Below are 12136 nucleotides of genomic sequence, written 5' to 3' on the forward strand. Positions count from 1 at the left end.
GTACTTTTAAAGGGCATGACAAAGCTATACACAGTTTTTATTGCACAGAGTAAGACAGTAGCTCATCTTTCAGCTTTCTTCACACATAAATTATTTACTTCTAATCGGGATGAAAACAGGAATTTACATATTTTTAGGAAACATTTCCAGATTTGCAACACAGAAGCTTGCTGGAAGATGCAGGGAATTGCTGCTGTGTAACAGAAATGTCTTCTCAAGTAAGGTCTGTTATATCAGAAATAGAGCTGGACTAAGCAGTACTCTGAGATTACGTATCCGCTTAGCAAGGCTGACCATGAACACTATGCTTACAACAGAACAGAAAGCACCTGTCCCACTTTTAAAGCATCTCTGATTAATAGCAACTTTATTACTAGACTTAAATGGCCAGTACTGAAGGGACAAGTAGAAGTTTGGCTACATACAGTGGCAAAAACATATGTTTTTTTTTCTTCATGAATAAACAAAATAAATGGTTTTGCACCCAAAGCTTAACAGACTGTTATCAAGGTAAAGTTCACAAACCAAACAACAGGACCTAGTGAAAAATACCATGAGTTTCTGGCATACAAACATTTTCATAGATGGAACGAAGACATGGTATAGTGCATGCCTGGGAGTAAGAACTCTGTATAGCTCACATTCATCATTTTAAAAAAATACGTTACTCCAAATCAGTAAAGTTTTTCCTTGGCTAATAAAAAAAACAATGAAGTAGACAATTAAATAAACACAGTGTTCATTGGAGGAGTGGTTTCAAAGGACAGAAAAGTTCACAGACAAAAAGGAATTTAAAAATTTCAGTGAACTACATAAATAGAGGATATTGGACTGCAGACAAAAAGGAGTAATGAGGAAAAATAAAGGAAACAAACCTGGCATAGCATTCTTCTGTTAAGCAGTTGATTTTTTTTTTTTTTTTTAAATTCTTTTCAACAGAAAACAGAGGCAGGTAACAACTGAAGGCTAAGAGCAGAATAATATTGCATGTATGCTAAATGCTACAATTAACATCAAGCTGCAGATACGGCAGCTGGATGGTCCCACTAGTGGGCAAGGTACCTTGTTGCTCCAGGGAACCAAGTTACAGCAGACGCTAATGCAAGACTGAGAGACGCAGTCTAACAGACTAGACTGTTGAGCAAGAGAGACAAAAAGAAACAGAGAATGAGTGATAAAAAGGGAAAGAAAAAAGAATGAGGAAAAAAAACACACACAAAAGACAAATACATTTAATATACACAACGTATACATTTCAGAACATAGGGGGAACCAGAGTTTGAAAGTGACATCTCCACGTATCTTTGACACGGGGAAAAAAAGAGCAATGCTGATGGACAGGAATAGCTCCCAAGTTGCATCACAAATAGTGATATGTAAGATGAGAAAGAAGGACATTGGTCACAGTAGTGAGATGTAAAATCCAGATAAACCAATTTAATCTCCAACAAACTCAATTAGGATCAGTACTGCGGCGGAGCCTGAGCTGTGCTCCATTAACGTAACTTATAACAATCCACGTGAAGAGTAAAAGGGCAGTTCCAAGAACCTCATTCTACATCAGCTAGCACTCCGCGACTTCAGCCTTCCATGTTTTCGAATTTTGTTTGCTTGATTTTGAGTTGGGTTAACTTGCCTGCTTCTCCCTAGCAGTTTTCCTTCAGAACAGCAAACGTTCTGCTTATCTTAGACATTTTTTAAGACTCCGCTGAACCATGTGCTCTATGGTATGAATATTACCCTCTGGTAATAGACACTCACCTCCACAAAACCTAAGAATGTTTGTGGATCGAGGTCTCCTCTCACATCACCTAGCCATAGTTTCATATTGTCTCAAGTGTAGACAGACAAGTGGAATATCCAGCTACATTTTTTTAAACAGTAGATTAAAAAGAGTAGGGAAAGATGGTTTCCTTTGTGAAACCACTATGCAACAAAACATATTTTTTCTGCAGGTTGGTAATTATGTCAACTTAGAGGCAAATTTCCTAACAGTAAATAGCTATTCATCCATCATTACTCTGCTCTTCTCAAATTTCAACTATTAAGTACTGCATGTACAGAATTTAAATGCTGGCTTTTATTTTGCTTTGAATACACAAGAAAACTACAAAGCTTTCATCTGGTGGTGAGTTCACATTTTGAATCACGGGATATTGGTGACCCCAGTTCCACACTATTACTGAAGAACTCTTCTGACAGCTGAAATACGACTTGCTCAAGGTGTAACACCTATTAGAATTACTTGGCATTTTACCAGTGGGATTATAATTCAAGTTCAGAGATCTATTGTGGTAAGCATTCATTTAAAAAAAAAAAAAAAGAGTAAAATTTTAGGATTCTACAAAAAAAGCCAATTAAAAAAAAAGATACTGGTCAAAGGACACCACTGGACACTCAATGGTACAATATGAAGGGAGAAATCATGCCACCTTTTACAAGGGATTAACATCTTTCTGATGTTTTGCACCTCTTTCTGAGGTGCAAATAAGAGGGGCACAAGTTAAGGTTAAGTTTCTGAGATAATGAGTAACATCCCAAGACTGTCAATTTGGCAACTATCTTCCTCCACAGCTCTGAATCATCCTTTCAGCTAAAAATACTTAAAGGAAACTATTCCAATTTGAAATGGAAGTGCTATCCTATCCTTGAAGCATAATTAGTCGCATTACGTTTTTTCAGAATACACAGAAATTGTTAGTAACACGTTAACAGCTCAGAAGAACCTTAACCAAGATAAGGATGGCAGCTCCCTCAGTCTCTTAAGAGGCTTCACCCATGCTTAGATGCTCTCATTTGAATTGTTAAAAAAAAAGGTGTATTTATATTTTCTAAATGTTACATTAGTTTTACATCTGCAGACGGTCCTATGTTACACAGCACTGGCCAAGTCAAGTTGATAACATATATGTATGCACATATACGAAGCGTATTAATAGCAACAAACAATGTGTTAATACTTTCCCCAATGGAAATCATAATTCCACTGATTTCAGCAAGGTTTTGCAAATTATCATAACGCATTCCACAGTATGAATGTGCTCTATATTCCGCTCACTGCCAGTACGTACCACACACAGCTAAACAAGATGCTCTAACATTCCTTGCCAATACGCAGATATAATGCAATCACCACCTGGACAAGAGACTGTAGATATTCCATGACACCTTTCAGTACGTGATCAAAAGCCATGGAGGATAGAACTGAAACACTGTACCCTTTAAAGTGAATTCTTAGGATTTGCACACTTTGCATACAGAGTTATTTGGTCCATGCTACAGAGGCACATATGGTTTAGTAACGATTCAAATAAATTAAACTGTGCTACAATCAAGGATATCCTCCCACTCTCTAAGCAACAGTTTGTGGTAAAGTATTCTAGAATTATCTGTCTTGAAAATCCCAGCTTCAGTGCATCTTGCTGTCCACTCCAGCAGTAATGTCCTTTCCCTCAGCACCTTTCCCTCAGCTTCTCTTTCAGAGCCCACAGGCACAACAGGGTAAGGTAATGACAGGGGAGCAAAATTTCTTTTCTTCTTTCAAACACTACCACAACTTACTAGTTTTGTAATGGAAGCACATATGAATTCATATGTCTTAACATACTGTTATGTATGTGTGTGTGTATATATACACACATATATAATAAAGGCTCTTGTCCTGTTTGAAGACTTCAACCACCCCAACATCTACTGGAAACGTAGCACCGTGAGCTGTAGGAAATCCAGAAGATTCCTGGAGTGCATTGAGGATAATTTCTTAAGCCAGGTGACAGAGAGCCCTACCACAGGGGATGCGATACTGGACCTGGTCACCCATGCAAGTAAGGTAATCAGTTATGTCAAGACTGGAGGCAGCCTGGGCTGTGGTGATCATGCACTGGTAGAGTTTGCAGTCCTGAGGGAAATGGGTCAGGTGAAGAGTAAAGTCAGGACCCTGAATTTCAGGAAAGCAAAATTCCAGCTCTTCAAGCAGTTAGTCAATAGGACTCCCTGGGAAACTGCCCTCAGAGACAAGGGAGCAAAACAGAGCTGGCAGATCTTCAAGGACACCTTCCACAGAGCGCAAGAGCTCTCGATCCCCAGGTGTAATAAATCAGGAAAGGAAGGCAAAAGACCCATGCGGCTAAGTTGAGACCTGCTGGTCAAACCAAAGGGCAAGAAGGAAATGCACAGATGGTGGAAGCAGGGATAGGTATCTTTGGAAGAGTATAGGGACTCTGCCCAGTTGTGTAGGCATGGGGTCGGGAACGCCAAGGTGTGGACGGGGACAGACATTTTAGCAGAACCTGTAGTGACAGGACAAGAGGTAATGGTTTTAAACTAAAAGAGAGTAGATTTAGACTAGATATAAGGAAGAAATTTTTTACAATAAGGGTGGTAGAATACTAGAACAGGTTGCTCAGAGAGGTGATGGATGCTCCATCCCTGGAAACATTCAAGGCCAGGCTGGACGGGTTACGAGCAACCTGATCTAGTGGAAGATGTCCCTGCTCCTTGCAGGGACTAGATGGCCTTTAAAGGTCCCTTCCAATCTAAACCATTCTATGATTCTACGATAAGATTCTTAGGATTTTTTTTCAACTGTCCTTTCTCTTTCTCTGTTTGTTTAATTCATGTCTAGATTCTAAGCTAAGCATATATGGAGCTGAGATGTGGGCATATCATCATGAAAACCATGAAGGACACTGAAAGCAAGTTGATAAACCCAACTTGGTGGGCAATCTTTCATTCTTCTGGATGCCTTTACCCAACGGTTGCAATGGATTAGGACAAAGCCTCTACCCAATAAAACTGTGTAACTGCCTGTATTAACAATTCAAAGCGTGCACACCTTGCTGTTACAATGCAGTACACTGATGGCTGGTTAACAGCTCTTCCTGCTACTTGAATATAAACACTTAACAGATTCAAGACAGCTACCCTTGAGGTCTTCCCTCCAGAACATTACCAGACTCCTGGCTTTCACACCCTTTATTTTGCCAGGGGAAACTTTATATAAATATATGGGTAGAACTGGGATTTTTAAGAGACTATGGAAGTCAGATGACTAACATCACTGTAATTCAAAGGAATAAGCATCTTTACTATCTTCTAAAAATCCTACCTTATTTGAACAATGTTACAGCAGGCAATTAAACTGCACCAGGCATGTATTCTTTCCAGCACTTTGCCCCCCACCATTACCTTTTGTTCAATTTCTTCATAATCATCCTGGTAACTTCCACAGATTGCACTGGAGGACGAGGAGAAGGTGGGGCCCTGAGAGTAATACTGCGAGCTCCGGTAGCCATCCCGCCGCAGCTTGTCACACTCTGCCGAAAAAAAAGAGAAAGAGGAGATTAATTCATTACAAGAGCCATTAGTGTTTATGCTTGGTGTACAGCGTACTTACAGAAGTACACAGTACTTTCCTGAAACTGTTCAGCATGCATTAGCATTGTTTGTCCCAAGTAACAGAACCCAAAGGTGCATTTCTTATATTTGTATCTATATTTTCCCCTTCCACACATGTAGTATATATGTATGCCCACATACAGCTTATATACACATGGCTTTTCTTTAACCCAGACATGGCAAGAGCTTTGGAAAGAAGGGAGAAATTGACTTATTTATTTCTTTAAGCAAGGCCTGGCTCAGTGTCTTGACAGATGGCAGCATCCTGCAGGATGGAAGACAGAAGCATGTGAATAACACTGGGGGTCTCATTTGCCAGGCCGGTAGACATCCATTATGTGCCTTACGCTTGAAATGATGATGTTGCTCAGTACTCAAACACCATCTGCTAAATAACTTTGGCACTGACCACTTGTCTTGTCTTCCTGCCCACAGAAGAGACCATTTATTGTGATTTTGGAGAGAGGTATGCAAATCACAGCGACCTCAAAATCTTGCATCGCTGCAGAGCATGTGCAGTTTAACGCTGAAGAGTTTTCAAAGTTCAGAAAGAGCCCAGAGCAAATAAGCATCCCCACTCAAAATGGCCAAAATCCCAGTCAACATCTCATCCCCCTCACCCAAGTTATCCACAATCATCTTCCCGCCTCCTAATTGATATTCAGTGTGATTGTGCTAAAGAACAACAGACGCCAGAGCATAAGGAAAAATTAAATGTTCAAGATGCGGCAACCAAACTCATCAGCCCAGTCAAACTGTTAGCTCTACATTTCCACAGACAGATATCTGAATCTGTTGAAAGATGAGGAAAGGAAAAAGAAAATTAAGTATTTGGTACATTTCTGTCTAAGGAACTGAAATTTCTGCACAATACGCAGGCATTATAATGACACAAAGTGCTTTTATCATCACTTGCCAGAGAAAGCCTTTCTGTGATTGTATCATCTGTCTCCCTATCTTGATCTTTTTAATATCCATTAAAATGGAAAACACCCAATGTTTATACTGAGGGCAAGGTTTTAGAGAGGCTCTTCCCTGGCAAATGATTAAGCGGAGCTACAATTTGTAACTCTGGCATACATCTCCTCTCTTATACTCAGATGCTTCTGAGACTGAGGTCTGGAGGACTCCGTGCTGATGGGTTAACTGACCTAGAGCAACCACAGCTCTATGAAGATTTAGTCAGTGCAGACTCCCCTGTATCTGCACACGCACATCGAGAAGGCAAGCTTACAGTTTGACAACTAGCCACCTCCATCAGAGCCAGACGTACACCCTGGCCCACCACATTTTCATATGGCCTCAAAAAGGGCAGCATGGCAGGAACCTGTCATTTCTCTCTCAAATCAAGGACCAAGGGTAGTGGTGGTAGGTTTTGAGATCCAGATCAATTGCTACATCTCAGGAGCAGAGGGCTGGTAACCCTGTTTACCCGTTTTGCACGTGTGAGCATGCCGACACTGCACGTATCTGGCAAACAGCCCCTATACTTCAGGAGGTGGGCTAAAAATGACTGCCGGCAACTGCAGTAAAACAAATTTCTCCACCGCCCCTCCAAATCTGGCACTGGATCCAGCCAGATCCAGCACATAACACTCACAAACGTGAGCGCCCTGATGGGCTGTTTGAGCTACAAATCAACAGGGATGAGTGGGCTGCAGCAGAACAAGACAGCCCAAAGACGTGTGTCAACTCGTAGCGTGGATTAACATGCTAAATTGTCAAATTAGACACTGCATGTTTTACCTTCAGATCAGTCACTCATCACCACAAACAAACATGAAGACAACCTAACGGATATGAAAGACTGTAGTTATTTTTCCTCCTATTCTTGGGATAATGCCCAGGGTCCTGGCTGGCCACTTCTATGACTCTTGGACATCAGGCATCACGGCACACCCCAAAGGCAGTGGGCTCCTATGGAGCATGAGAGATCCATGATCCATGTCTTCTGATATTAATTGCTTTATCTTACTTGTTCTCCCAACCAAGGAGACGAAGGTGTCAAACAGTGCACTTCATGAAGCCCAGAAGAGGTCCAAAAATTTAAGGCAGTAAATACCGAAGGTCTCAAGTTCACCACAAGTTCAAGTAGACTGACTAAAAAAATGAAATTTATCAAGCTCACAACATCCATTTGTCCACAATACAAGAGCCACATAACTAACAGCAGAAGCTATGGCAGCAACATTGCTGAAGAAGCCAAGAGAATTGCTACAAACTGCCAGGTGAACCACACCAACAAAAAAGCGATTTGTCCCCAAGAACAGCCATTCTATTTACTTACTGTCACAGTACATTTTGCAGCACAGCAGGAAATACACGCTGTGGATGGCACCCAAAGTAAACAAATCTCAGCCAAGTTTTTAGCCAGGTATCTTTTATTTCACGTTGCAACAGCCCAGAAGCGCAACACAAGGTCAATCATTGCATCTAACTGAAGCCACTGTCGCTGCCAGACCAAGGGTGGCAACTTCTGTTTAAAAACTGTTCTAGCTGGGGGCACTGCCCTCCATCTCATCACTATTATTAAAGTTGCACATGGTCTTCTGTAAGCAATCAGGTTTGTATTTTTCAAATAAATGTTTTCTTATTTATGCAAAATATACCCAGGAAGAAGCTAGAAATATTTACTCTAGGAAAGACTCCAGACACTTCCTTTTTCCCAAAGGAGCAATAACTTGTCCTATTCCCACAATCTGAAATAGAGAGAAGCACTATGCACTGAGTTACTGAAAATGTTCTTACAGTTATGCCAAGTTACTTCATCAACTGAAAGTTGACTAGGTTAACCAAAGGATGCAACCAGATCCAGTTATTATTAATCTTCGGTTTTAAAAATGTTGCAATAGGTTAGTTCTAGCTAAGCCAGGGACATACCCACTCCTGGTTGGACCCAGCGGCAGGGCTGCATTACCTGCATTATCCAATATACAAAAACGTGCACAGCCTTTCCATGTTTCTGCCTAATAACTGCCAGGGCAAACCCCAGGAGACTGCATCAGGCACAAACACCCATTCCTCAGGATGGGCCTACCAGCTCAAATGTGCAGCAAATCTGAGCTACGCAGGGCAAGCTCAGAGTCATAATCTTGCATACACCTGATCTGAACTGTGCAAGAATATTATTGTGCCCCAGATGAACCAGTTCTGTTTACACAAACACTGATCATTTACCCAGGAGGACCAAGGAAGAGCCACTGCCTTGGCAAACACGACCGGTGGCTGCACTGGGTGTTGGCATGGCACGAAGGCTGGAACTACCTCCCCTCCAAACCCTGACTGCTTGTGGGGCTGAGTGCGCAGGGGTGCTGCCCATCAACTGCTGCTGCCCTGCAACCGCTTTTCTGGCTAGGTAAAACCATAGATTAGCTCTTGTCCTTCTCCTTCTAGCAATACATTAAATTTCAACACCTCCTCTGTATTATAAATGTTGCTTAAAAATGACTGTAGTCAGATTATATGACAATATAATTTATCTCCACTTAGGTAGTACAAGTTAAACCCTTCCTAGAGAAGGAAATTTTGCCTGACATTGAGTTTTCCTCTTCACAGGGTCGTTCTAGTTAAGCGTGAAGAAAGTGTGTGGGAAATGTGGTCAAAAACCTTTGAAAGGCCCCCTCCCCATAATTTTCACAGTTATTAGAACAGGGTAAATATGATGTTCACAAGATGCATGACAGAAGAAAATGTGCTAAGGCTGTCAGTGCCCGATTCCATTATGTCCGAGCCCCTGCCATATACTCAGCCACTTGTACGTCTGCTCAGCATTTCATTACTGCAAGGTTTGCTAAATCCTGCCATCCGGCAGAAGCGTGCTGGGGATGTGCTTCTCACCAACAGCAGGTGAGCGCATCACCCTTCTCTGTTCTCCTCCCTCACGCTAAATAAGTGGGGTAACGTGCGGGTCCCAGCAGCACCACGGTGAGAGCGAGGACTCAACCGAGCTAAGCGCAATTCTGCACCAGGGTTCTGAGCCACAAGCACTGAATTCAGCGCTGTTGCGAACAACTCAACCTCTCCATATAAAACGTTATGGCCCCTTCTGGGCAGTCAGGCCAAATGTATGAAAATATCTCCAAGGCCTCTCAGCCTAGATCTTCTCTTCATTTTATAAGAGGAACCCCCACGTAATTGCACTTGACCCTGAGCTAGTAAGGCACAGGAGCAAGTCTTGCACGCAGAGGCAATTTACTGCTTTTCCAACAACTTGAAACCGTACTCTTACACAATAATTTGAGCCACAAATCACTAGAGTGAACAGAAGGCACAGCACTGATACCTCAGTAATTCGTCTGACATGGTATTAACGTGGAAAACCAGGATTAATGTTTACCTTGCCTGCTTACTCAGACCTACACACCGCACTGCTCCGTGACAAAAGGACGGCCGGGTTTGCTGGGAGGGGACCGGATGCAGCCAGTGATTTTGGTAACATTTTGTGCCTGCTGAGCTTCCTATCACTAAAACCAGTTACAGTATCTTGAAAGTTTATATGAAGGAAAATGCATCGCCCTGCCAGCAGTAGAAGCATTCAGAGGGAGATGGATTCATGTACTTTTCATCAATTCCCCGTGATCATTTTTTTGAATTATTGTAAAGGAACTGTGCAAGGCTAACGTGTCATTTGTCATGGGCTACTTCACAAAACTGTTATTTTCCCTGCCAAGGTCAAGGCACCCCATATTGACCTGGTTGCAGGGAGAAAGGCTCCAGGTGCTGATTTTCAGCGCTGGACCCTATTTGAGCCGGGGATGCATCCCCAAGTTGTGGCCCCGGCGGCAGCACAGAGCCACAGCTTTCTGCCACCAGTCCTCCATGCCTCAGGCATGAATGTGTGGCCACTGCTCACTAAATTAGTAAAAACTAGCCCTAATGAGATTACTCGTGTAAGTAAACACTGCACACGTGATTGTCACAGGATCAGGCCTTAGGCTCTGCAGCCGTCTATATCCACACGTACGCACTCAGACACATTCTCACAAGCATGCAATAGAGTTTAATTAAAAAAATCCGTTTGTCTGTGTTTCTAAGTATTTATCAGTAACCAGGAAAGACACTGTTGTGCTGAGAATCAAGCTAAGACAATATTCACAAGTATAAACCTAGAAACTTGGCGTGAAGGTTATTCGGTCATCTAAATATCTCCAACTTGCTTGGAATAACTAGCCATCCCACTGGATGGCTCAAGAAATGAAAGACAGAAAGAGAATGTCCCAGAAACATCTGAATTTGCCTCGTACCCAAGAACAGCTAAAACCCAAAGAGAAAACGCCAGCGAGAGCAGGGGCAGCTTTCCAGAGGAGCGAAGGTGCTGCCCACCCCGCAGAGCTGCCCAAAGCCACAGAAACAGAAACTCCCTGGACAGAGGGAGAGAGGGGAAAGGCCGGCACAGGCGTCGCTTGCCTTTGCGCCACCCCCTGTTGTCTCCCTCTCAGCAAGAAGGGACAAGCGAGGAGCTGACAGCTGCATCTGCATGCTTGAAAAATTATCTCAGCTAAAGTCATGGTGACTTCTTGGCAGAGCCTTTCATGTTGTAACTTGTGTTTTGTTAGAAAAGGATTTTATCTTTTTTTTTTTTTTTTTTTTGTACTAGAGAGAGGCTATTAACTGCAAGAGTCAGCTAAGCTGCCAACTACAGAAATAAATCTGCTGACTAGTATATTAAAACACACTTATCCATTCACTGCACGTATCACTCATATCATTGGAAAACTGCTCTGCTCCCTGAGGTCAGATTTTTTTTTTTTTAAATCTTTAAACATTGTAGCCAACCTCATTTTCTGTAAATACCCACGAACCATGTCCCTCCCTAAATCAAAACTACTCACGCTGTCTTACAAGTAGTTTTTCAAAATTTCACCTAAAGCCAGACAGATTGCACTACAATACACATTCCTTTCGTAAAAGTAAACTTTTAAAAACGACCCATTACTTTATAGGTCACACTGCACTTTAACAATCACAGTATGTACTATATCACTGCTTTCTGTTTTAGAAGAACCTTCTGTTTCAAAGCTGAAAAATAATTGCATATCACTTTAATTAACTTCATGTGCATTTCAAATTTGTTTTTCCAGTTGAGTTGAGACAACCAGGACCTCATGGGTTGGTGACAGACAGGCACGGGTGTCAGAAGACCTGGATTCCCCACCTGGCATTGCTGCATCTGAGCAAATCACTTTGGGTTAGATCCAGCCAAGAACTTACATCTGCAAACAAACACGACACAATCTGAATTTCATGTATGTGCCTCCTAAATTCAGAGTTCAAGCGGGTATCTACACTCTGCCTGCAGCACACGAGTATATCGTGAGGCACCTCAGGATAAAGCCAACTAAGGAAGATCTTGAGGCGCCTTAACTCTCATCCACGCCACACCAGTAACGGCCAACGCCGGGTCAATGCTGCAGGCATCCCTCTCATGAGCGGCAGGAGAATGTAACAGGGATTTCAACATCTTTACTTCTGAGGATGATGTGCTTTTCATCCAACAGTCGCCTAAAATAAAGTGCTGCAAGGTAAAGTATTTTTCATATAGACAGAAATTTAAATTCTTTAAGGATGAGGTGTGCACAGGCTGCACCTCCAACTTCCTAACAGTGTGCTTTGAACACTGGGTGAAAAGGTTGCCACCTTACAATGGCCAGAGTTATGCTTTGTTTGGGACTGGTCATATTGGTGCAGACTGAGACACACTCTGAGCACACCCACCAAACTGGGACCTCTTCAAAGGGCG

General features: G+C 42.3%; 1 protein-coding gene across 8 annotated transcripts in view; it reads right to left on the minus strand.

The window, feature by feature from the left end:
* The window catches only part of NHSL1 (NHS like 1), a 180210-nt gene that overhangs the window by 28208 nt on the left and 139866 nt on the right, over nucleotides 1-12136 (minus strand). For all 8 annotated transcript variants that reach the window (XM_086745732.1, XM_086745738.1, XM_086745736.1 and 5 more), the window contains exon 3: nucleotides 5188-5315. In XM_086745732.1, coding sequence (XP_086601858.1) covers nucleotides 5188-5315 — 128 coding nt within the window. The remainder of the gene's footprint in view (nucleotides 1-5187; nucleotides 5316-12136) is intronic.

Source organism: Chlamydotis macqueenii, chromosome 3, assembly GCF_036417535.1.
Source record: "Chlamydotis macqueenii isolate bChlMac1 chromosome 3, bChlMac1.mat, whole genome shotgun sequence".
Lineage (NCBI taxonomy): Eukaryota > Metazoa > Chordata > Aves > Otidiformes > Otididae > Chlamydotis > Chlamydotis macqueenii.